The 27,885-nt window shown below is 42.4% G+C and overlaps 1 protein-coding gene across 1 annotated transcript in view; it reads left to right on the forward strand.

The window, feature by feature from the left end:
• The first annotated feature begins 353 nt into the window (after nucleotides 1-353).
• The window catches only part of POLA1 (DNA polymerase alpha 1, catalytic subunit), a 2,011,520-nt gene continuing 1,983,988 nt past the window's right edge, over nucleotides 354-27,885 (forward strand). Inside the window, exon 1 of the mRNA XM_085622423.1 lies at nucleotides 354-592. Coding sequence (XP_085478549.1) covers nucleotides 550-592 — 43 coding nt within the window. The 5' untranslated portion in view covers nucleotides 354-549. The remainder of the gene's footprint in view (nucleotides 593-27,885) is intronic.

Below are 27,885 nucleotides of genomic sequence, written 5' to 3' on the forward strand. Positions count from 1 at the left end.
AACATGTCAGATATGCCGTTAGTCCAAATAAAACACTTCCACGGCAAGATGGCCGCCACCATTCCACCTCTAACTGCTTCTGCTAGCCGTAAGAACGGCTATTTTTCGGCCATTTTAGGATCAGGCACATCGTTAAAATACTTTAGAAGCTTGTAGGGAGGCTATCGACTCTTCGCTGCAAAAGCCACATACTATTATGGAGTTTGTGGTGATAAAGATGTTTTATTTTAGGAACAATGTTTATAGTTAAGTTGTCGGATCAGTGATCTTTCCATTTCAGAACGGAAGGCTAGCTCAAAGCCATGTGCGTCAATTTCTATAGGACCCGGCTCCACCCCCTTCTAGACCATCATGCAGTTAGTGTGGTCATTAGACAGTGGATGGGCGGGTTGGGGAGGCACTTTATGATTCGCCGCCTTCTCTTATTGGTTAGTTGGAGGCTTCTTCCTCTTGTGTTTTTGCTGCAGTCAGTCTCAAGTTATACTTTTTGGCGCGCTTCGTTAGAAGCAGAGGTAGCAGCTGATTTTCTGAAAGTACCCCGTGATAGTCATGGCGCCTATCTCTAACGATGAATCTGAGCCTCAGGGCAGCGGTGAGTGAGGCGGCTGCTTAGTTTTGGGGCTGCACATCCCGCCTATCAAGATGTGACGCTGGAGCTAGGGAGCAGCGCAATCTTTTTTATGTAGCGTCAAGACAACACATGTATTGTTTTGTAGCATTCCTTAAATGCTTTCCTGCTTATTGTCGAATCCCCAACGCATGATTCTTCTAATTGTATTATTCTTTATACAGTTGTTCATACCTCTTACTAAGCTGCGCTCTTTTAGTAATGTGTGAATGTGAATACACAGGATTCGGCTGTCCATTCATTGATCAGGGGGCTGCATGAGATAAAGAGGTAAACAGGCTGTGGAGCCGACACTCTTAAGCATGAGATCTTGAGGAATAGCATGACGGCAGGTGCGTTTGCACATGCAGATACCTTCCTATTTACGTGTTTTTGTAACCGTAATTAAAAAACGTTGGAAGAACCAGGTTTTCAAAGCTCTCCAGCTCTGAAGCTGGCTGCGAGTAACATTTGATCTTACTGGTAGAGAGTGCTATGTGTCAGTGCTATGTGTCAGTGATTGGCACAAGAACGGGGATTTCTCTGGGATCGGATAAGATTGTAGAAAAAAAGGGACACATGGTGGCGGAGGCAACATGGAATGTAGTATACATGCCAACACTTTAAAACTAGGACGAGGAGAGTTCATTTCCCCATTAACCTATGGTGAAGCAAAGGCAATTTTAGCATGGGACAGCTAAAATCGGGGCTTTAGTAGCTTAAATAATTGCGAGTATCCCGCTTTAATCGGGTCTGTTGTCATGTGTGATGTACCGCTGTGCATACGTATGGCTTTTGTTTTTAAATATTTGGTATCCTGAACCACGAATGGCAAACTGAGGTATGCAAATGGATTGTCTACCGTTAAGGCTGGATTTGTAGCAATATATACATTTTGTTCAAACTTGTATATAGGACCCATTAATGCAAATTCTTTAGTATCCGGCTGAGCGCTATAAGGAAATGACATGACCTGAGTTTGGCATACTATCAGTGTTTCCATTATAAAAATGTGAAAATTTGTTAGCAAAATATAAGACTGTGAGGCTCCCAGAATACTTCCTGGTTATGTGCAAGTAAATGCAGAGGCATTAAAGCAAGATTTTCAATCGTTTGTTTTCAAAGTAAAATGTATATAAAACTAAATACTAATTTGCAACTTGAAGAAAATGTTTTGCTAATTAAACATCAGTAGAACATATTTAATGCGTAACTGTGTTTGAAAAAATAGTAATAATGGACATTCAATGTAAAAGTGATATTATGGACTGTGTGGAATGCCCTTTTCTTAATGAAAGGCACCCAAGTACACCACGGTTATATATCCTTATGTTAGAGCAGATTTACTGTTTTCGAAAAATAACTTTATAGTAGCAGCAATGGAAGCCTTACTTCTACCAGATGTTTGTGAATTCCATTTGCGCATGAGCAAATTTACACTCGTATTTCTGATATAAAAATATGTTGAATGATTACAAAGTTACTTTTGCTAGCCCCTCTGTTTTCCAACCTTGGAAAAAATGTACCTTTGCACTTGTTATGTGTACATTTCCAGCCTTTTCTGCTATTAGAGAACATTGGAGAGAAGTTAGTGAATACCGTTAAGCATGTTAGTTTGTGGGTGTGCACAGACTGGTAGGGCTTTCCAGCCCTGAAACTATTGCTTCCCGCCCCTGTATGTAGCCATGTGGAAAGGTGGTATAATCAGACCCTTGCTTGAATCTATATCATGATTTATGAGCCCCAATATAACAGGAGAGGCAGTTATCAGAGTTTCAATATATAGAGCACTGCTATAATTTGTCATTCCATTAAACTAACTACATGTGGCATCTGACTTTGTGGATTTTTGGGAGCGCGCACCTCTTTGGCAAATGTGTTTTATTGGGGCAACGCTCCTCTGACCTGTTGTGGTGCAATTGCCTATCTGTGGGTTTTCTCTGTTCCTCTGTCTTCGGGCTAAGTGGAACCCCCACCTGCGACCTATCAATCGGTAGGCTTGGATTGCAGAACCAGTCTGAAAACTTATCTCTGAATCTGGGTTGATGGGGAGGTAAGCTCAGGGGACTTCAACAGCAATGATATACGTTTATTATGTGTACATAGATCATGGCTGTCATTTATATCATATTTACCAACATTCTCATTATTGTGCATACTTACATTATGGCGTACATTGACATTGCATTCACAGATATTAACATTTCCCTCTCTAGTTGAATTTTCAACTGTCATTTTTCTTAAATGTCATGACTATGTGTTTCTGTAGTGTCTTCTATCCTTTCTCTAGCTATTTGCATACTACTGACTTTTGAGGAGCCAAGAAAAGGTACTATGAAACCAGTCCTGCTCAGGGTCACCTCCCTCCTTCGTGTCAGCTTGTAGACGATGCAGTGCTTGGATGGCAATTGTGAGAGTTCTGATTTTCAAGATTATTTCCAGGAATAAACATGCAACTGGAAGCACCAATCTTGGCACACGTCCTCAATCGCGTTAATAGAGTACAACACATACCGATGTTGCATCACCATGAGGTGGGTGGCTCTTAGGTTCTTCCTTGACAGCGTTTAGGCCGAGCTCATCTTCAGCAGGTTTATTTACAAGCCAAGTAGATTTTGGAAGCATTACATCCGTTGGACAAGTAGATATATTTAAAAAATTTACATCCCTGTAGTGATATTATTGGATGTGTCCCAATCTGTTTTCGCATGAGTGTGGACAGATGGTAGGTGGACTAGTTGCCACATGCGGTTGGCTTACTTTTTGATGTTTTTTATTTTAAGTTTGTTCAATCATGTCCCACTGTCAGTGGCGAGAAGGCATTGACCAATGGCTAAAAGTGTTAACTATGAAGATCTCTGAGGTTTTAATATAATTTGTGTGATCTGCATTGTTGTATTATTTGCGATTGAAGCAGATCAGTTATTATGAGTGTCTGAGGTGCAAGTTAGAGGAGGGGGCAATGATGGCTTCTTGAGAGACTGCTTCATTCAAGGAAAAGAGTTACCAAGTTGAAAGGAGATATCTGGCCTATAAAAATCCTAAAAATGTTACTAGACCTGCAGGTCTAGTGACTTGAATAATCTACTCGACCTAACTGTAATGTACTTGAGCTGTAATCCGGTCTCAAATTGTCTGATCGAGCAAATATATTTTTACAGAGATGCTATTCTCTTCATTATATTAAGAGAGCACCATTTGAATATGCAAGTTAAGCATTTCTTCGGTAATAAAAACTATTGTTTGATTTAATAGATTAAACAGTTGCTCCATTTATAAGAATGAAAAATTTCCTAGCTATTGTAACGGAAAGTTTCAATTCTATTAAGGACATCGAGGCGAGAATTAGGCTTTTCTGTCTTCACTTTATTTCACCAACAGCTTTTTCAAAGAACGATCTTTTACCAACAAACCACATTTCCCGTGAAACATTGTGAAAAGAAACAGCAAACAGTTCATCCAGTCAGTTAGCTGCTGCATGTATAACGGTTCTTGCAGACTCATTTTCTTCTTCCAACACTGCCTTCATTCGTTGGCTTAACTCCTGTTTATTGGATTCCATTCCTAGGAAAGGACCAGGGAAAACGGATTGCCCGTCATCCCATATTAAAATTGATCCATAATCAAGCAACATGGTACAACAGGTAAACCTAAATAATCGTTATAACACTGAAACAAAGAATACTGTAGAAGGTTAGAAATTATATCCCGGCACACATTAATAATCATCAAGATAAGTCAGACTTGAGTATTAGCACGAGTACATAAACAGCATAAAGATAAGTCAGACTTGAGTATTAGCACGAGTACATAAACAGCATAAATGATTTAATGCATTTCTTGTTGGGATCCAGCCAACACGTGTTTCGTCGCTCGGGACAAGATACACGCGACTTCCTCAGGGCTGGGAAACATATCAAAAACATATCAGCACACTCAATGAAGTGCTTATAAGATAACATATCACATGTGCAAGTAGTGATCCCAACTCATATCCTAAACCCATATCGTGAGTCATAAAACAGTATCAATAATGACCTTAAAAAGGAACAGTTACCATGGAACAAAAAATACTCATCTTAATATATACATTGCTAATGCTCGAAAAATAAAGTCAACCAATGAGGCAAGCACCCTAGTGACTGACGTGAAGAGATCAATAAAATGTAATACCCAAAGGGAAATGAAATCCATGAGTGCAGCTAAAGACTATTACACAGGTGACACAACCTGAAGGGTTGTCAATAGAAGATTAAGCAGGACAAGAAACCAAGCCTACCTTCCAAAGCGGTGTAAGCGTCTATGTGCCTAAAATTAATACAAAAAGTATACAACAATTTATAAGTGAATGTAATGCATCCACAAAGGACCAATGCTAGGATCAAGGTCTCATCCATAAGGTGTAAACATACCTTCTGACTGGTTAAAGTTCCGGTCCAGCCTGAGTATGGCTGGGCAAAGTATGACATTTCATGTACAATCCAAATTTTCGCAAATGTCTGTAAATATATAATGAGGTCCTGTTTAAAAACGATGCCGAATGCTCCTGTCCATTATTAATATGTTACAATTGAGTGTATCAATTAAAAAGAAAATTAGGGCTTGAATGGAGAGAGACAGAGAATTGGAATGACACCCATAGTGTCCAATAGAGAAACATCCAGAAAGAAATTTAGCTGCCATTGGAGAAAAATAAACCCCCATTCATGCGTCTAAACATGTCCTTACCAACACCAAAATTATCACATCAGAATGTCGTAAGAATTCACAAATTGTATCCAAACATATGGTGAACCACAAGCATATAAGCTCTGTGCCCGGTAAGCCCACATCATATACCCGACACCAAAAACACCGTTGTGGAATGTAAATGAAGGAGCATCTATCCGCTTACCAAGACTATCAAGAGAAGAAGTAAGCTCGTAACACAAGGAGGGCTTCTAAATTCGAACGACCCCCAGAAAGCTGAAAAATCAAAATATATATCCGTTCAAGAGACCAACGTTAATTTGCAATGCAAAAGTTGTGTCACGGCCCAAATAGTAGATCCGTACCTGTATATTACAGCAAAGGAGCCCAAATCAGACTCCCGGTACCTCCGTATTGTGCTAGTACGCTGCCGATGACCGGAAGTCCTATTAGTAGTGTGAGTAATTTCCAGAGCCTGGCGCGAAAACGTGGTGGACGTGTATACCAACCGCAGGCGCCATCTTGAGTGCATTATAGTTAAAGCGAACGCCATACTTGAATATTCAAAAGTGCCCTTCGGCCAACGAAATAATCATGGCACACGAAGTATTGCAGTAAAAAATCCATAATTATCGAATGATATTTAACAGCCCCAATAAGGAAACGAACAATCTAGTGAGAAAACAATTTACACGCAACAGCAAAACTCCTAAGTCAGTAGCGCGCATCATCTATCGTATGTAATTCAGCATTGCTCCAGTTACTCAGTCCGGTCGTCCTAGTCATTTGGAAATGTCTTCCAAGGGACAGACGGCTAAGTCCGCTTTAGTAAATCCTACATCAAGGCTCATCGTGGTGCCTCGTCCTGGTAAGTATAAAATTAGAGCATCCATGCCAATCCAAAGGGTCATCTAATATAATATCAAGTCAGTCTTAGATGTCACCTGATCCAAATAAAAACAATTGTGTGCCACCTTATCGTGACGTCAAGTAATTCCATTGTGCAGAGTCAATATTATATGGTATACAATTATCACCCCTAAACCACACAAGCCCAAAATTCCTAACAAGTAAGTCAATAGTGGAAAAAAAGGGGGGGGAAAGCCTACAAGCTATCTCAGCATGAGAACTCCCAAGTCAGTAATTGTCCTAAATCACCAAAGGAGAGTAGGAAGTACAGCAAGTACAGGTGGGTTCCTCATTGCCCGGCTCCACATCGAACCATCTACAATGCACATACCGTACAGTCTAGATTGCACATAGAAAGAGAATATGTATCACATTACACGTCATCATATCTAAAGGTTAGCAGATTATAAGATACCTCACAAGAAATCCTGGTGTATGATTGACATGACAAGTTCCAATGCATTATTGTAAATATCATACATTCACTTAGCCCATATGATAGGAAATTCCAAAAGTCATAATACCTCATTAGTAATAAAAACAAGAATTACCCATGCATCCTAGTTTCCTAAGCAATATATATTTATCATAACAAATTCGGATAGATCACTCCACAGTCCCAATGTTATAGTCCACTCTCCTATGGTACCCTGTCTCTATCTACCTTGATCCTACAGCGGGGATATCTAGTCTCCTATAAAGTAGTGTAGTTCGTGGTCTGTGTTCATCCCATGTTCAACCGCTTGAAGCTTCATGATCCACATGGCCTCTCTGCGTCTCCGAGTTAATTCCTTATTACCACCCCTCTGGTCAGAATTGACTTGGTCAATTCCACAAAATGAGAATGTTCTATTTCTGCCCTGTGCGGTGCATTCCTGCATGTGTGTGGCAGTGGCATATCTGATGTCATTATGCTTGATGGCCCTTAGATGTTCATATATTCTCTCCTTCAGGGTTCTAATCGTACTTCCTATATAAAAACAACCACATACACATTTAATCATGAATACCACATAGCGGCTGTTACAATTTAACATCATTCTGATGCTGTATTTTTTACCCAAGTGACTATCAAAAGTCTTGGTATTGTCCATTGCTAAGGGGCAGATTTTACATCCCCCCCCCCCCCCACACACACATTTGTGGAACCCCTTACAGCTTTGGGTGAGCCAATTGGATCGTTGGGTCCGTCTCGGAAAGCTAGGACTGATCAATGCCTTAAGATTCTTACCACGTCTGTATGTAATCAATGGTTGGTTGGTAACATACTTAAATAGTGATTTGTCATTACTAAAAGACCAAACATTGTTTTGGAATCTTATAGCTAGAGGCACTAAAGATCTATCCAGGGACAGGTTTCTAGAGGAAAATATCTGGGTCAAACACTTTTCCTCATCCCCTCCACATGAATACAATGTAGAAGAGTGGATACATGAATGTACAGAGTTAAATACATGTGAAACATCCTTAACATTTAGTTTGACAGACACTAGATTAGCTATTAATGCAGTCAAACAGGGCAAAGCTCCAGGGCCAGATAAAATTCCTGGGGATCTCTGGAAACATGAGAATCACTTGTGGGCTCCATACATTAATTTGCTCAGTAATGATATTGTAAGAGGAGCTCCAATCCCGGAGACCTGGCGGGGCGCAGAAATTGTGACTATTTTTAAGAAGGGAGACAGACCTAATCCATCACATTATAGACCTATCAGTTTGATAGATGTCCTTCAAAAGATTTTTGCCCGTCAACTTTTAAGCAAGCTAAATATGTGGATCGAGGATAATTCTATTTTAACAAAATACCAGGCAGGTTTTAGAGTTAGAATTAGTACGGTAGATCAAGTTTTCAGATTTCTAGGTTTTATCTGGAAATATATTAATATAAGGAAATCTCACTTATATGTAGCTTTTGTGGCCCTCAGAGCGGCCTTTGATCTGGTCCCCAGGGGGAAGCTATGGAAATTGCTAAGGGATATGGGTGCCCCCGGGGAAATTCTCCAACAACTGATCAGGCTGCACGAGGGTAACTACGCAAGAGTGAGGTGGGGACCTAATGGAGTGCTGACAGAGAGAATAGATATAAAGCGAGGCGTCAGGCAAGGTTGTGTCTTGGCGCCAACCCTCTTCTCCCTTTATGTGAATGATATCCCAGACACCCTCTTGGGTTGCGAGCATGATTCTCCCAAGTTGTGTGGTCAAGCCGTTCCGGCCCTATTATTTGCGGACGACACGATTTTAATCTCCCAGACCCCTAAAGGACTACAGAATCTGTTGAATAAATTCCTGTCCTATTGTCTGGACAAAAATCTCAATCAATGCTTCCAAAACTAAGGTCATGATGAACAGGGGTTTTAACAAAGCTTTTATTGTAAATAATGAAAAGATTGAACACGTGCAAAATTTCAAATACTTGGGTATTACCCTCGACACTAAAATGAATTGGAAGCCACAAATAGAAAAATCGAGGTTAATACGAACACAAAATCAAGCCCCCATAATTAGTAAGTATAAGAATAGCCTTGTTAGAGCAGTATCACCTGCAATTGAGCTATTTAAATATAAAGCTCAATCGGCTATCCTATATGGGGCAGAATTATGGGGCCACGTAGTAAGCCTTTTCAGTCCAAGAAAACAGCTTTTTCAGACAACTTTTAGCTGTTCCAGGCTGCACCCCCTTAACCCCTTTATTTTGGGATTTGAACATACGTCGTTCGGATCATCATGCCTACCTACGCCCACTACTGTAAGGAAATAATGCTAATAAAGAACACCACCCGATTGGCATGGTTAGTGCACATTGAAAACTAGTTTTCAAAGCTGGGCCTACGTAGTTTTTGGACAGATCCTGATTCCCTTACCAATTCCTCTAAAAACAAAATTGCTGAAGGCAAGGTACTGGGAATATACTCCTAATCGTCTATTGCAAAACTCTAAAGTAGGAATATTGACCCTTAAATTTTCCGATGTAAAAATTGAAAGTAAATTTGAATGCTTTATGGATGAAATTCAGCCCCCTCTAGCTAAATCATTGTATCTAAAGTACCGTTATGGTATTTTACAATTTAAATCTAGAATATCAACGTGGGCGTGTAATAAAGGACTTGGGTCCAGTACCAAATCTGACTTGTGCCAATTGTGTGACATGGGTGTTGGGGAGGATGAGGCCCATGTTCTATTTATATGCCCCGCATATCTGCAGGCAAGGATAAAGTGGATTAAACCCATTTGCCTCCTCTTAGATTTTCGGCGCATTAAAGATGGGGAAAGAGAGTTCAAGGGCGACACGCCACAGAATATAGTATTCAGCCTGAGTCGTTTTCTTCTTGCTGTAGCGATAGTTAGGAAAAGAAATGGCTTAAAAATGTAATGGTAGGAATTTCCTAGCTGCTTTGATCCCTAGCACAGTTCTAATATTCGTGTATAATGAGGTTACGTCAAGAGTAGCTAATATCATCCCCTCCTCTCAAGTGACATTGATAATATACTCAGGATATGTTTAGTATCCCTAATATATGCTGGCAGATTTTGTACCAGGGGTTATAAGAAGGTATCCACATATTGTGACATCTTTTCTGTAGGACCCCCTATACTCGATATTCTAGGTCTGCCCGGTGGAAATTGCTGATTCTTATGTATCTTGGGTAAGGCATAGATACACGGAAATCTAGGTTTGTCAACTTTTAGATATAAATATTCTTCCTGTTTAATTAGACCACTATTGAGCCATTCGCTCAGATGTGTATTGATCATAGATGTCAGTGGTCCCATTGGATTATCTTTCAATTGCTCAGAACATGTGGTATCAGACAGTTGTGAAAGAATCTCATTATTATAGTCATTGGTGTTCATGACTACAATATTACCGCCTTTATCGGCTTCTTTAATGGTAATATTTTCTATTAGATTAAGATCTTTCAGTGCCCTACGTTAATTAGTTGTTAGATTGTCAGAAGTTCTATGCCCTTGTTTGATGTCCCGCTGTAGATGTCTATACATGTCTTCAACGACTAATTTATGAAATATGTCAATATTATTGCCACTGGATAGTATAGGGGTCCACCTAGATTTATTTTTTAGTCCACTATTAATGATCACATCAGTCTCTACATCATATTCCCACATTAGTTCTTCAAACTTCATATGATCCCGATCGTCAGTGATTGACAATAGTAACTCAGTATCCCTAATGTCTTGTATAGTTAAAACATCATTACGCACCTCAGATGGATATGTATTAATGCCTTTATTGTGATTAGGGTTGCTTTCAAAAAATGTCTTCAATTTTAGATTCCTAGTGAATTTAAACAAATCAATCATGGCGTTGCATACCTCGCCATGTTCCTTGGGACAGAATCCCATGCCTCTTAATTAAAGAGGAAGAATATTTATATCTGAAAGTTGACAAACCTAGATTTTCGTGTATCTATGCCTTACCCAAGATACATAAGAATCAGCAATTTCCACCGGGCAGACCTATAATATTGAGTATAGGGGGTCCTACAGAAAAGATGTCACAATATGTGGATACCTTCTTACAACCCCTGGTACAAAATCTGCCAGCATATATTGGGAAACTAAACATATCCTGAGTATATTATCAGATGTCACTTGGGAGGAGGGGGTGATATTAGCTACTCTTGACGTAACCTCATTATACACGAATATTAGAACTGAGCTAGGGATCAAAGCAGCTAGGAAATTCCTGAGTAAAAGACCAGCCACACATTGGGCACATGTAGGAATGATCCTTACTATGATTGATCTGATTCTCACTAACAACGTGTTCATATTTGATACTAAATGGTACAAACAAATAAAAGGAGTTGCCATGGGCTCCAGATTCTCTCCTTCGTATGCCAATCTTTTTATGGGTTGGTTTGAGGAGGAGTGGATCTGGGGCCATAGGAGCAGCCACTGGAATGAAGCGATCATTTATTGGGGGCGCTACATCGATGATTGCATCATGATTTGGTCAGGTTCCATGATTAGATTGAATGAATTCTGTGAACACCTTAACTCGAACGACATGGGGATACATTTCACATACAATCTGAGTGAATCCAGAGTAGAATTCCTGGATTTGACGCTTTTCATTGAAAATAATGTGATACAGAGTGAATTATATCGTAAACCCACTGCATGCAACGCTGTATTACATGCAAATAGCTCACACCCCAGACATCAGTTGAAATCAATTCCTTATGGTGAATTTACCCGGGCAAGAAGAAACTGCAGCAAGAACAGTGACTTCATTGTATGTAAAGACAACATGAAAGAAAGATTTCTAACTAGGGAATATGACAGACTCCCCATCGACATGGCAGAACGAAAGATCTTGAAAACAAAGAGAGGATCCTCTTAAGATAAACCTGCTAGAGATACCATCTCTGAACAAGTCAGACTGGTTACCAACTATAATGAGGTAGCAAGAATCCTGAGAAATAGTATGAATAAACATTGGGGGATACTTAGTAATGACAAATCACTATTTAAGTATGTTACCAACCAACCATTGATTACATACAGACGTGGTAAGAATCTTAAGGCATTGATCAGTCCTAGCTTTCCGAGACGGACCCAACGATCCAATTGGCTCACCCAAAGCTGTATGGGGTTCCACAAATGTGGGGGGATGTAAAATCTGCCCCTTAGCAATGGACAATACCAAGACTTTTGATAGTCACTTGGGTAAAAAATACAGCATCAGAATGATGTTAAATTGTAACAGCCGCTATGTGGTATACATGATTAAATGTGTATGTGGTTGTTATTATATAGGAAGAACGATTAGAACCCTGAAGGAGAGAATATATGAACATCTAAGGGCCATTAAGCATAATGACATCAGATATGCCACTGCCACACACATGCAGGAATGCACCGCACAGGGCAGAAATAGAACATTCTCATTTTGTGGAATTGACCAAGTCAATTCTGACCCGAGGGGTGGTAATAAGGAATTAACTCGGAGACGCAGAGAGGCCATGTGGATCATGAAGCTTCAAGCGGTTGAACATGGGATGAACACAGACCACGAACTACACTACTTTATAGGAGACTAGATATCCCCGCTGTAGGATCAAGGTAGATAGAGACAGGGTACCATAGGAGAGTGGACTATAACATTGGGACTATGGAGTGATCTCTCCGAATTTGTTATGATAAATATATATTGCTTAGGAAACTAGGATGTATTGGTAATTCTTGTTTTTATTACTAATGAGGTATTATGACTTTTGGAATGTCCTATCATATGGGCTAAGTGAATGTATGATATTTACAATAATGCATTGGAACTTATGTCAATCATACACCAGGATTTCTTGTGAGGTATCTTATAATCTGCTAACCTTTAGATATGATGACGTGTAATGTGATACATATTCTCTTTCTATGTGCAATCCAGACTGTACGGTATGTGCATTGTAGATGGTTCGATGTGGATCCGGGCAATGAGGCGCCCACCTGTACTTGCTGTACTTCCTACTCTCCTTTGGTGATTTAGGACAATTACTGACTTGGCAGTTCTCAGGCCGAGATGGCTTGTAGGCTTCCCCCCCCCCACTTTTTTTCCCCACTATTGACTTACTTGTCAGGAATTTTGGGCTTGTGTGGTTTAGGGGTGATAATTTTATACCATATAATATTGACTCTGCACAATGGAATTACTTGACGTCACGATAAGGTGGCACACAATTGTTTTTATTTGGATCAGGTGACATCTAAGACTGACTTGATATTATATTAGATGACCCTTTGGATTGGCATGGATGCTCTAATTTTATACTTACCAGGACGAGGCACCACGATGAGCCTTGATGTAGGATTTACTAAAGCGGACTTAGCCGTCTGTCCCTTGGAAGACATTTCCAAATGACTAGGGCGACCGAACTGAGTAACTGGAGCAATGCTGAATTACATATGATAGATGATGCGCGCTACTGACTTAGGAGTTTTGCTGTTGCGTGTAAATTGTTTTCTCACTAGATTGTTCGTTTCCTTATTGGGGCTGTTAAATATCATTCGATAATTATGGATTGTTTACTGCAATACTTTGTGTGCCATGATTATTTCGTTGGCCGAAGGGAACTTTTGAATATTCAAATATGGCGTTCGCTTTAACTATAATGCACTCAAGATGGCACCTGCGGTTGGTATACACGTCCACCACGTTTTCGCGCCAGGCTCTGGAAATTACCCACACTACTAATAGGACTTACGGTCATCGGCGGCGTACTAGCACAATACAGAGGTACTGGGAGTCTGATTTGGGCTCCTTTGCTGTAATATACAGGTACGGATCTACTATTTGGGCCGTGACACAACTTTTGCATTGCAAATTAACGTTGGTCTCTTGAACGGATATATATTTTGATTTTTCAGCTTTCTGGGGGTCGTTCGAATTTAGAAGCCCTCCTTGTGTTACGAGCTTACTTCTTCTCTTGATAGTCTTGGTAAGCGGATGCTCCTTCATTTACATTCCACAACGGTGTTTTTGGTGTCTGGTATATGATGTGGGCTTACCGGGCACAGAGCTTATATGCTTGTGGTTCACCATATGTTTGGATACAATTTGTGTATTCTTAGGATATTCTGGTGTGATAATAATTTTGGTGTTGGTAAGGACATGTTTAGACGCATGAATGGGGGTTTATTTTTCTCCAATGGCAGCTAAATTTCTTTCTGGATGTTTCTCTATTGGACACTATGGGTGTCATTCCAATTCTCTGTCTCTCCATTCAAGCCCTAATTTTCTTTTTAATTGATACTCAATTGTAACATATTAATTATGGACAGGAGCATTCGGCATCGTTTTTAAACAGGACCTCATTATATATTTACAGACATTTGTGAAAATTTGGATTGTACATGAAATTTCATACTTTGCCCAGCCATACTCAGGCTGGAACGGAACTTTAATCAGTCAGAAGGTATGTTTACACCTTATGGATGCGACCTTGAGCCTAGCATTGGTCCTTTGTGGATGCATTACATTCACTTATAAATTGTTGTATACTTCTTGTATTAATTTTAGGCACATAGATGCTTACACCGCTTTGGAAGGTAGGCTTGGTTTCTTGTCCAGCTTAATCTTCTTCTATTGACAACCCTTCAGGTTGTGTCACCTGTGTAATAGTGTTTAGCTGTACTCATGGATTTCATTTCCCTTTGGGTATTACATTTTATTGATCTCTTCTCGTCAGTCACTAGGGTGCTTGCCTCATTGGTTGACTTTATTTTTCGAGCATTAGCAATGTATATATTAAGATGAGTATTTTTTGTTCCATGGTCACTGTTCCTTTTTAAGGTCATTATTGATACTGTTTTATGACTCACGATATGGGTTTAGGATATGAGTTGGGATCACTACTCTTGCACATGTGATATGTTATCTTATAAGCACCTTATTGAGTGTGCTGATATTATGTTTTTGATATGTTTTCCAGCCCTGAGGAAGTCGCGGGTATCTTGTCCCGAGCGACGAAACACGTGTTGGCTGGATCTTAACAAGAAATTTATTAAATCATTTATGCTGTTTATGTACTCGTGCTAATACTCAAGTCTGACTTATCTTGATGATTATTAGTGTGTGCCGGGATATCATTTCTAACTGTGGACAGATGTTTTGATCATATTGGAGGTGTTGGATGATTGCCTCTTCCCTGGGCATCTACATGATTATTTACATCACCATATAGTTACCGCACTTAGTGAGCGCCAGGCCCACCAGCATACAATCATCCCAACGCTCTTACAATACTGTAGAAGGTATAAACCACAAAACCAGCAAAGGTATGCATTTGTACATTGAATAAGACATCGCTGTCCTAGATAGCTCTGCTCTTCCGTCAAGGTTGGACTTCACAATACAAGAAGTCCAGTGTGTGCTAATCCTCGCCTCCGTGTCTTTTAATAGAATTGAAACTTTCTGGTAATTTAGCTAGGAAAGTTTTTATTCTATGGCAGGGCCCAGAGGCGATGATTCGGACAGTTTAAAGCTGATTTACCACTGTTTGCCAGAAAGGACACTGGTTTAAAATAAAACTTTGAAAAAGTGGAGTCAGATGACCAGCCAGCAGCATTGAGAACATCTTCCAGTCTCTCTCCCAACGAGAGAGCCTTGGGGACCATGGCAACCCTCACTGAATGGGTCACAAAATGGAATGCGTCAATGCCTGCCTCCTGCATGACCCATCTTCCCTTACCATTTCCAGATGGATAAGAAGTTGCTTGATGATGATTTGTGAGGGCAATCATTAACTGCCGTTCTTCATTAGGACATAGGTCCTCCGTGACCATCTCATCCCTTTTAATGGCCCGAACCACACTCCAATTGGGCACCTGAGAAAATGTTGGATGTTACCAATCTAGAATTATATTTTGTTCAGCGACCGATATGTTACCACTCCCGGAGTAAAAACTCTACCTGTAATGTCCAAGGCCCGACCATCTGAGACTTGGCGACATGAGAGAGGAGTTGGCCTAACAGCTAGGGCAGTCGACCTTGAATCTGGGGAACTGGGTTCGAGCCTAGGCAATGACGCTGAACATCCTGCGATTCTGGGCAAATCACTTAATTTCTCCGTGCCTAACAAAAAAAATGAATGTGTCCTCACGTAATGCAACTGGTGCTATGTAAAGCACTCTGATACCATATTCGGGTCAAGTAACCGCTATATAAAACTCTGTAAAATGAAATTAAAGATAACCGCATCACCAGTTTTGCAAATAGTTCTTTCCTGGAGTGATACTTATTAGGAGGACACGATCGAAACAAGAAAGTACTTTATTCACGTCCCACAAGACTGAGTACCTAGGTTCAGGTGGCAGAGAGAACCTGATACCCCTCAGCAGTTTACACACTATAGAGTGTTCCTCAACCCCCCCCCCCCTCCCCCCCCCCAACTGGATGGCCGTCCTTCGGGAAATGTCCTGCAGATATTGCCAACCTTAAGGTATTAATAGACCTCCTCGGAACAAACCATTGTGAAGCTAAGCTCGCCAGGAAATTAAAAATCTGGCCAACATCTGCCCTCATGGGATCCACTTGGTGTTGGGAGACACCAAGCTAGCCATCTAGACCAGGCAGAATGGTACTGTTCGTACTGCCTGCCCAGGCCTTGGTGAGCAGAGAGGCAGCCTATTGTGAAATCCCAGGGACTTTCCATCGTTCACAGTAACCCTTCAGGCCATGAGACGCTGGGATCCCGCTAGCAACAGACTGATTGTCCTGGGGATCTCGGAGGAGAGCCGGATATAGGGGTAGAGGGATTGGAAAATTCCAAGAAAGTTCCATCATCACTGGAAACCAAACTTACGACTTTCAGATCGGGGTAATCACCACCAGGTCTGCCCGTTGCCTGTGCACTTGAGCAGCCGGTCTCATTATTATCGCAAAAGGCGGGAAGGCATAAGCCAGCTCCTTGCTCCAGTCCTGAACGAAGGCGTCCGTGGCCACTGCATGGTGGTGCGGTCTCCAACTGCTGTATCTGTCGAGTTGGAAGTCCAGACGGTACGCAAAGAGATCCATGGAGAAAGGACACCACCGCTCCTGGAAAAAATGTGGATGCAGCTCCCAAAGCCTGACATCTCCAATGTCGAGAGTGCCAATCTGCCACCTGATTGGAGTGACCTAGAAAATGTTCTGCCGACAGAGAAATCTGATTGACCAAATAGTACTCCCATAACGTTCGGACGATGTCCGACAAGGTCTTAGACTGTGTCCCCCCAGATGATTGACATAGTGGATGCTGCCACATTATCCATCTTCAGTAGGACCCAGCACTGGTCTTTTCTCCTTTGTCCAGCATCTGAGGGCTAAGGAACCTGCCATCAACGCTAGGCAGTTGATATGTAGAGATTGTTCTGCGGAGGACCATTTTCCTCTGTTGTAGAATACCCCACATCAAGCGCCCCATGTGGACCCGCTGGCATTGGATTCGATTATCCGGTTGAGTTCGGAGCCCAAGATTGCTTGACGCTTCCATGTGGGAAATCCACCAGCGTATCTCCTTTGCGTCTTATGAGTGTGGAATAAGCTGAGAGTACGAGAGGGCCTTCTGAAGTGGAGATATTTTCAGTCGCTGCAGAGTCCGATAGTGGCGGGGGACCGGAAAGATGGCCTGTATGGAGGATGAGAGGATCCCCACTGTCCGTGCTAACTGCTGGAGAGAGATCTGGGCCTTGAATATTGACCTCCTAGTTCGTGTCTGATCTTGGTCAGCTTCCGAGCAGGGAGATTGAGGGTCACATTGACCAAATCTATCAAGAAACCTAGCTACTGCATGGATTGGGTTGGGACAAGAGCAGACTTCTCCGTGATCACAAAGCCCAAAGATTCCAGGTGGTCGAAGGCTATCTGTAAATGTAGGTAGAGGCGTTGTGGGCATTGATTCATGATAAGGATATCGTCGAGATAGACTATCATCCTCACTCCACGCGCCCGCAAGTGTTCGACCTCCGTTTTCATCAATTTAGTAAAACACAAAGGGGCCGATGATCAACCGCAAGGAAGGGATGCAAATTTCAACACTTGGGAACCCCAATGGAATTTTAAAAAGTGCCTGTGAGGTGGGAAGATGGTGACTGTCAAGTAGGTGTCCTTCAGTTCTAGACGGACCATCCAAACCGACGCCTGCAGGAGGTCTCTCAGAAGATGGATAACCTCCATCTTGAAGAGTCTGTACAGAAGCGATCCATTGAAGTTCTTCAGGTTTATAACCGGGCTTTGACCACAATACCTCTTTTCTACAAGGAAAAGGTTGCAGAGGAACCCATTGAGGTGAATAGTTGTTTGGACTATTGCTCCCTTCTCCAAAAGGCTGGTTATCTCCTGACTTACCATGGCTATCTGTTCCTGTGAGAAGACCAGAGGTCTAGGATGGCAAAACTGAGTAGGAACCCCATAAAACTCTATCTGAAAACCTCTTACCGTCTGAAGGATCCAGGCGTCTGAGGAAAGATTTTGCCACTCTCAATTTGTGTACTGCTGAAGTTGCAGTTGCCTCTGAACCCGCCTCTGCCTCCACTGTGACGGGGGTAGGGTCTGGTCGGGTACAAAATCCCAAATTTACTGGAGTCCTGTCATTGGCCCAACGGGAATCACCACCTCAGGAGACTTGATGGAAGGGGTGGCCGGTCGAGCGCCCCCTAGCTCGACCGGCTGCAGCAAAAACAGGGGGTAGGGGTAAATATCCTCTTAATAGAGATCTGGGCTTTATCTAACTAATCAAATGTGCTAAATAATTTTCCCAATTCTCGAATGAAGGAGTCCCCAAACAGGTTGCCCTGAGCCACTGTACCTGCCTCAGACGTGGAAAGTTCCCCCAACTTAGGATCAATCTTGATTAGCAGCGATCTGTGCTGCTCGGTGGAAACCGCGTAATTCGCGTTCCCAAGGAAGGTAATAGCTTGCTGAGCCCAACCAGATAAGGTGCCTGGCAATCTTAGGGAGCCGGAGGCCTTCACATCCTTTGCCTTTTCCATAATCTTTGCTAGGGGCCCTGCCCCATCCAGGAGTTCATCTTGGCAGGAGTGCCACGATTTGTCGATGCCTTTCTTGGGACCTTGGAAAAATTTAGCAAGTAAAGTGGCCATCTATTTCCGTGTGAAGGCATCTTTTCCCTCTAAAGATAGCCTAGGGCATTCTGCCTTAAGACAACTCCTCACCTCTCTGTCAAGGAGTTTCCGCAACCTACCGGCCATATAGGCGCCTACCTTGGGTGCTGGGCACCACTTTGTAGAACGCAGTTGGTAGACCACACCGTGCCCGAAAGCTGGCAGTTTAATCATGACTGCGTTGGAATGAGAACGTTCCCGTGGACGCCCTAAACAAGGAAAAAAACAAATGAATCGATATACAAAAGGCAATGATGCGGTAGAGAAATATACAGCTGATTATTGAAATAAACGTGCTAACAAAAGTAAAGGTAATGAGACAAAGCACTTAACTGAATGTTGCTGGAGAAGTGAAAAAAAAGTCTCTGCGGGGACCGTTGTACATGCAGCAGCTCCCTGATTGGATGAACTGTTCTGTTACTTTTCCCAATGTTTCATGGGAAATGTAGTTTGTGGTTAAAAGATCGTTCTTTGAAAAAGCTACTGGAGAAATATAGTGAAGATAGTAAAGCCTAATCCTCTCCTCCGGGTCCTGCTAAAGAATCCAGCCCACATACAGGGATGGTACACATAACCCCTGACCTGCCTCTTAGTTCACTAATCGCTTTATCACGACTGGGGTGAGAATGATTCGCAATTCATGTCTAAACTCACTTTTAATAAATGTATTACTAAAGCATGATTTGGTAGCACACTAGCATTTACATATGGCATATTTTCAATTGAAATGGCCACAGACATTCCCACTAACATGCAGTTTTACTGAAACATTTTTTCTCCACATATTGTTTATATGCTATATAGTTTTTTCATCTGTACATCACCAAATAAAGTGTTCTGATTTGTTTTCATCCTAATACACTTCATCACCCATTTCAAAAAAGTTCTTTCATAATTACTAAAATATATTTTGAAGTTTGTACAGTTAATTTACAAGCGATATAAATGTTGTGTGTTGGAAAAATAAACCTGACATCCTACTGCCTTTCGTTTCACACTTTTTACAGCACTTTGTCAGACAGCTCACTTTCCAAAGTCCTCTAACCCTGCTGCTTATTTTATCCTGGAGGTTGTTTACTTCTTTCTCTGACTGCCCATTGTAAGAGATCAACTGACTATTGACCTCTGTCTCTCAACTCAGAGCAATGGTGACACAGAAGCAAGATTTAAAGGAATCCTTATTGCTCATTCACAGATTTTTCTGAGATAACTAAAACACTTGTTTTTTATAAGTTTACCAGAATGGACCAGTAGAACTTAAAAATAGCGCACCCTGATAAAATCTGACTCGCCATAGTGAGTGGGTGGGTAGATTTATGGAGGCCTGGATATGTTAGGAAGGAATCAGTCCAGTGGTGATGGTGCCTTAAATGCTACTTGATTCAATTATCCTGAGCAGAGCTGGATGATGGACCGTGTCGCTGGTGCCCAAAAAATCCAGGAGTGCTGCTGCTTCATTGTTAAAAATGGGATCTCTGGTTGGCTACGGCTTGCGCCAAAGCCAGGCAGAGACCACCACTCTAGTCCGGGCGAGGGAGTTACACGCTTGGTAGCTTGGCAAGGAGAAAATGTAGCTGGTTCAGCCTGAATCTTACCAGAAGAAAGTTGTGGTTAGAATTAGTTACCACATTCAGATAAGGTTCAATTCCACAAGACGTTTTTAGCAATTGGTGGGCAAGTACCGTTGGTTTTACCAGCTCCCTTTCTTCTCTTTCCATAAAAGCCATATATAAATAAGATTTCTTCACCCACTGCATATCACCCTTTACTAACTTGTCTGGTGAATTAAATAATTCTGGCCGTCCCAGTTTCACTGCCAGCCTTTTGACATGACTCAGCCAGGGAATACTACTCGCTCGATCTAGAGCCAAACAATCTCTCATAACTTCACGATTCAGTTCTAGTTCGGGGTTTAACCAGGTTGAAATCCATTTGAAAAGAGGTGCTATTACAATTAAATCCTCCACAAAGCCTGTCCCAGTCTCTTGATGGATTATATATGTTGACGTGGATTGTGGCACCGATAGCAAGTTTCTTAAAAATTTGTTCTCAACTACTTGAATTTCCCTTGCCTCTCTAAAACCCCATATATCCGCACCATAAATTGCGATGGAGGTACATTTTGCTCCATATATTTTTAGCAAAGCTTGCATCGGTTTGGCCCCTAACCTGCGTGTGAAACCCAGAACTGCAGATGTGGATCTAGCCAATACATTTCTCTTTGCATGTAATTGCAGGATCCACGTACCTCTATCATCGAATAATAGACCTAGGTAAGGGAAAGTGGTAACCCTGGTAATCACATTACCCTTGCAGTGGAGAGTTTGAACCCTTTTAGGCTTGGAGCCAATTATCATTGTGTGAGATTTTGAGAAGTTGACACTTGGATCCAAGGATTTCATAAAAGCAACAAAGGAGTTTAAAAGACATTGTAGGCCAACCGCAGTACTCGCTAAAAGGGCAGCCTCATCCGCGAATAGGAGTGCCGGAATCAATCGCTCCCCCACACGCGGAATATCTTTTCTAGCTTCCCCTAAAACTTGATCCAGGTTATTGATATAAAGGGTGAAGAGTAGGGGGGCCAAAATACACCCCCTGCCTAACACCATTAGCGATGCATATTCCCTGGGTGCAGTTCCCCCTTTGATCGTACCTCACTGTAGCGGTCAGATCTCTATGTAAGTCGGCAAGGAAATGAACAATATTTCTATCCACACCTAACTTGGGAGTATAGCCCATAATTTGGATCTATTCACTCGGGCAAAGGCCAAGGAAAGATCCATGAACGCCAAGTACAGTGTTCCCTTCTTGGCAGTGGTATACTTCCCAATTAATAGGTGCAGGTTAAGGCACTGATCAGTGGTGCCTCTTCCTTTCCTGAATCCGTATTGCATATCTGATAGGGTATTAGATTCAGTTAACCAAGCTGTGAGTTTACTGAGTACCACCCTTCCAGGCACCTTTACGGCAGAATCAATAAGCGATATTGGACTGTAGCAGCTTGGGTCCCCTCTATTACCCTTTTTAAAAATCGGGACAATGACTGACTCAGACCATGATCTAGGTACACCTATTTTACAGGCCGTATTAAAAACATGGGCAAATAATTTAGACCAAAGCATTATATTACGTTTAAAAAGATCGGCTGGGACGCCATCTGGTCCAGGGGCTTTACTAGTCATTTGGGTTATGGCCTCCACTACTTCTAACTCTGTGAACATCAAAGTGTATGCCTCAACTTCGAATGGGGTACCTGAGGATCCTTGATTCTCCTGATCGCCATATATAGATTTAAAATGGTTGTGCCAGTCCTGCTCCTGTTTGTTACAGTCAAGGGGAGTATCCATAGATTCTTGAAAGAAGGGTTTGTTAACAATTTCCCAAAAATTGGAACTATTTTTAATAACCTCAATAGACAATAGATCGTTCCATGCCCCATGTTTAATCTCGTTTTTGCGTTTTATTTATTGCCAGTTTATATGTTAGCTGCTATGGCACATTTATCTTGTGGTTTGTTTTAAGGCCACTAGCAACTTTCGATGGGCAACTGAGAAATTACGATCAAACCACCTCTCCTCTTTATTTTGATGTTCCCTAAAAGGGCGTTTAAGGTCAGAGGCCACCTGCGTGCACATTTTGGTATTCCGTAAGGACCTCTTTATCCCTTGAGTTGTCATCTAAGCAGAGGTTCATCTCCCTTCCAACAGTGTGCAACAGGTTTGCCTGAAAATCCCCCGGCACTACCAAGCACCATTTAAGTCTACGGGCCTGGTCTTTAGGTTTTATGTTAGAGGTACAAGCACATCTATTAGGTTTTCGGGTTTTCTTAAGTCCACCCGCCAGTATCAAATTTATGGGATTATGGTCACTAAACTGAGACCACATGGTGGTAACCTATCACCCGAGGGGTCAAAGCTACGCTGATAAAAATATAATCGATTGTCATCACTATCATGCGTTGTATTGGGATAAAATATACCTTGGTCCGCCAAGGTGCTCTCCAAAAAACCGCCCTGCGATGAATGGTCAAAATGCATCTCTAAATGATTAATAGGGCCCAAGCTGTCCGAAACGTAATAGTTTGATTGACAGCGAAATTAAATCCATTAAAATCACCTAAAACAATAACCGAATAAGAGGTAGTTTGTTTCTCACCGTACAATTCAAGGAAACCATTCAGACTAACCAAATCAAATGTTCATTTGCGGTGATTCTATCAAATGAATTATAAAAATTAACAATGAGCAAATTTGGTGCATTAGTAAAAGTGATCTGTACTGCCAGACAGCTCTGTGAAGCTGAGTCCAATTTACAGTGATTGCCTGCAACTTTCAAAGAGATCAGGGTCAATAAACCACCCTTTGCCCTGCCAGTTACTGATGCTTTAGCTGGTTCCGAATAGGTGGAATAACCATCCCTCCAGAAGTTATTCTCAGTTTCCCAGGTTTCTTGTAGCCCAATCATGTCACTCACTTAAGAACTTTCCACCTATCGTCATCTGACTTATTTTTAAGTCCTGCTATGTTCCAGCTTAATATCTTCGAACACTGTCCCAAATTATTCTTTTCCCCCTGGGTTGGTTTGCTTAGACAGTTCATGTTATTATCTCCAACTCCGTTGTGCCCTTCAAAGGACGAACAGGGGTCTAGTCAGTCATTATTGTCCAGCTGACTTAATGGAGCAAATCTATTTGGGGTCGCAAACCTACTCTCTTTAGTTCTATTGTCTGCAGCGGTGGCCGCTTTTAGATGGCCTCGGGTTTGGTCAATAGTGTTTACACCGAGGGACGGTTTACACTGGCCAGCATTATACGCAGTTTGAACAATGGATCTAAATGGCCCTTTTCCTGCCGTGTGTCTTTGTGGCCCCTTGCAGTCTCTTCCCCAGTCACCCATATCTGGGGGATAAAAAAAGCCCAGGGGGTAAGGCTGTGATCCCTCCCCAGGCCCAATTAGAGCTCCCATGGAGGAGCCAGCCTGCCTCATCTATCTGATCAAAATTGATCACTATGCAGTCGCCATCTTCTGTTTTAGGGCAGCTTCCCACCCAACCTACCCGCCTGGCCATTATAAGTTTGCGAATAAGTTCCTCGGTTGTCTCAGTGCTATTACTTTTAAGAGGGGGTACCCCCTACTAGAACCGCTACCAGAGGATTAGCCTCCAGTGGCAGATTCAGTCTTCCTTGTTTGACAGGTGCTCCTAAAGATATTAGATTTGGCCCTGTCAAAAATGGTATATTGGACTTCTGCTGGTGAGTGCTCACGGCTCCCTTAGCGGTACCACCCATTGGGCCATTACATGCGTCATTTATTTTAATGGGCCCCAAGGGTATCTAAATCGGTAACCTGTCATCTTCAGGGATGGTAATCTGGGGTGTTTGTAAGCTCCTGCCAACCTCAGCCTTACCTGATCTGTTACCCACAATATTTACACTGTGAACCTGACTCCCTCCCACACTGGGGTCATCAAGTTTGGACTCTATTTTAATTAACCTATCCATCACACGATCTAAACCAGATTTAACATTCTTAAATAAGTCCTCCTTGAGTGAACCAATAAGCATGTCAATATGTGAAAGAACAGAGTGCACATTCACTTTGGTCGAATTAAAGGATGACCGTTCCTCTGTAGGCCGGTGATCAGCGCCCCCTTCCGTGTTGATAGCTCCTTTATGACGGGGCCTGTTTTTAAACCTTATTGCATCCTTTTTTTTTTTTTACCAAAGGCTACGGCCCCATCTCTTGGTAGTTCTGGGGCTCCCCTTGCCCTCCAATTGACCTTTAGAGCAAGACGTAGAAGCAGTGTCACTGTCTCCAGTGATGTTGTTTACAGCCACGTCTATTATTTGGCTGGGGACAGAGTCTAGACATAGAGCATCCTCGGTGGCAATGACAACCGTTCCATCAGTCCCCAACCGAGCCTCCACGTCCTGAATCTCATTGGTTATGGCCCCCACAGCTGTAGTCAAATAAGAGATAATGGAGGCACAGTTGTGTGGTATCTTTGCCCTTAGATTTAGTGGAAACTGCAGAGCATAAGTCTTTTTGCTTACCCATGGTGGTTTCTCTGTGAAAGAGAGTTGGTCCAGTCTCAGTTGGGCGCAGATGGGCCCGCCCTTGGCACGGGCTTTGCCCGGCGCGCGCCCGCGAAGCCCGTGCTGTGAGTTGTTTTAAGCGCCCCCTCGGCGCACAGCAGCAGCGTCCGCGCCTCCAAGCGCAAAGTCTGGGTCTCCTGGGGGGGTTGGAGTTCCGTTCCAATGGCACAGGTGAAGTGAAATTGGGGGCGAAGCACTGACACCTTTTGTGATGATTTCCGATATGTTTGTTTTCCCCCTCGGTTAGTTCCTGGGTGTTCAATACTGGCATGTCAGGAATTATGATTTCTGTGAACTTTGTAGTTAGAAATTTAGCCCACTCTTGTTATTGTATATTTGATGATGGAATGTTTAGCGGCCTGTGCAGTTTATTTATTATTTCCCAAAATGTGTTCGAGTTGGTTCAGCCCAAAGGTTGAAGTAATTCAGCCCAAAATTTGTCATTGATGGTTCTCTTTTCTTCCCATAACTTTTTATTTATTTATTTTTTTATAGGTTTTCCTCAGCTGATGTGCATGGTCCCAGGCTACTTGGTCGAGGGATGTTTTTTTTAGCCTCCTAATAGATTTTTCGAGTTCGCATTTCAAGGCTCTTAGCCCAGCCGTTGATTTTGGTTTAATTTCATTTTTGATTTTGAATCTGATGTTTACTCGGCATTAATGTTGTAAGATCCGAAGTGAATTTTACCCAAGCTTGGATTTTGTTTGGGGCCTCAAATTCGCTAACCGTTATCATCCTCTTTAATTTAGTCTGGATTGTTTCTATCGTTTCATTTGACCATTTTAGGCGTTTTAGGTCAATTGTGTGGATGCTTCCTTCTATTGTCACGTTTGCTTGATGTTGGCTATTTTTAGGCTGAAATGTATATGCTGGTAGGAATGGTCACTCCTGGTTGTATACTCTATGGAAAAATGAGAGAAATGGCATCCGTGCTACTGAGATGGCTGTATAATCCAGTCTTGATCTTGTCTTTCCTTCGTGGAATGTATTTTTGGGTGGGAAATCGTCCGTTCTGCCGTTTATTACTCAGTCCAAGAAACTCTAGAACATTTACCAGACGTTGACCTACGGGGTCCGGAGATCTCTTTGGCTGGTATTGTTGTGGAACATTCCAATGTATATTGTCGGCTACTAACTTCTCATTTTCATCCGGGGGTGTGTATTAAGTTAGAGTTAAAGTCCCCTGTCAGTATTGTGTCCCATGAGGCGTATGTACTCCTTATATCTGTAATTTTGGCTGTTTTTTCCCTTACTAACGGATGTGCATATGTATTGATCAACAGGACAGTTTTTGTTCTGCCGACAACCCCAGAAGTGAGTTTTATTACTTGTATATTTGGTCCTATGGAGACAATCTGTTCCGTTTCAATGTTTAATGCAGTTGATATATAGACTGCCAGTCCCCCTTTGGGCTGTCCATACATTTTGGTTTTTGATGCAGGTACTGTGTAGTGTATGTAACCAGCCAGGGATAATTCATCCAATGCCCATGTCTCCTGAAGCGCTATTATATCGCATGTTGCCCAGTTATTAGGGTGACGGCCGTTTTCTAGCAACTTTTTTGCCCCAGCAATGTTCCATGAGAGCAGATGTGTGTTTCCTAAGTCTTGCTTAACGGTTCCCTTTTCCGAAGGTCAGTAGCCCTTATCTGAACTTAACGCTCCTGGCAGGCAGCTCCATTTATCCCTGTCTGGGTCATTTACTACTGTCTGATCATTATGCAATTCTCTCAGCGAGGTTGTTAGGCTGCTGCCTTTTGCTCCTTTTAGAACTGTATATATGTGCTGGTCGTTATCTCTTCGACTTGGTCCGTGATTCTTGTTGTAGTTAGAGTTTACAGTCAAAGGGCCAGGATAGCGTGGTATAGTTGGTCTTGACAGTTTAATTCCCCAAGCTTCGAATTGCAGATTAGAGTTCATGATGAGCTGGGCATCCTCTTCTGACTGCAATGTAGTCAGCGTTTGTTCGATATTTTTATGATTTCCTTTTGCTATAAATTCAACTGCCAGTAAGTTAGAGTTAAAATATTTTAAGGCTGGGATATTTGCTGTTAATATCCGTATATTTATTTATTTATTTATTTATTTATTTATGGGCTTGTAACGCGCCGGCATCACACCCGAAGGTGTATCTCCGCGCGGTGCTGTGAAGAAACAGGTAGGGCAGCGCTGCAACTAGAACAGGGTTGTCTTTAGGCGTTTCCTGAAAGCTAGATGGCTCGGGCAATCTCTGAGGGAAAGGGGAAGACTGTTCCACAGACGCGGGCCCATAATGGAGAGGGCGCAACCTCCCTGTCTGGTCTTGTTATGTCTAGGAACCTGGAGTAATAGCTGATTGCTGGACCTAAGAATGCGGGAAGGGCGGTGGTATACAAATTTCTCGGCCAGGTAGTGTGGACCGAGGTTGTGAAGACTCTTGTGCACCACACAGCAAATCTTGAATTCCACCCGTTTCCGGATGGGAAGCCAATGGAGGGCCTTGAGGAGGGGCAAGGATGGAGTTCTAGGGGGGGCATTGGTCACCAGGCGGGCCGCAGTGTTCTGAACCACCTGAAGTTTGTTAAGCACTCCTTCATTGGCTGCTAAAAATAGGCCATTGCAATAGTCCAGGCGGCTCAAAACGAGGGCCTGGACCAAGGTCTTTCTTGTATAGTCTGGTAGAAGGGGGAACACCTTCCGAAGGAGGCTAATGATGTGGAAGCAGGATCCCGCCGTGGTGCTGGCATGATGGGCAAGGGTGAGATCATGATCTAGACGGACCCCCAGGTTTTTCACCACCTGTTTAGGGGAAGGGGCCTGACCCAGACTGGAGGGCCACCAGTCAGGGGTCCACAGGATTTTTGCCTCTCCGAATAGCATGACCTCAGACTTTCCCACATTACACTGGAGAAAGTTCTGGGCCATCCAGCTGGCGATCGCAGTCATGCCGTTGGAGAAAGCTTGTCTTATCTCCGGGGTAAAGTTTT

Source organism: Triturus cristatus, chromosome 8 (genome assembly GCF_964204655.1).
Source record: "Triturus cristatus chromosome 8, aTriCri1.1, whole genome shotgun sequence".
Taxonomy (NCBI): Eukaryota; Metazoa; Chordata; class Amphibia; order Caudata; family Salamandridae; genus Triturus; species Triturus cristatus.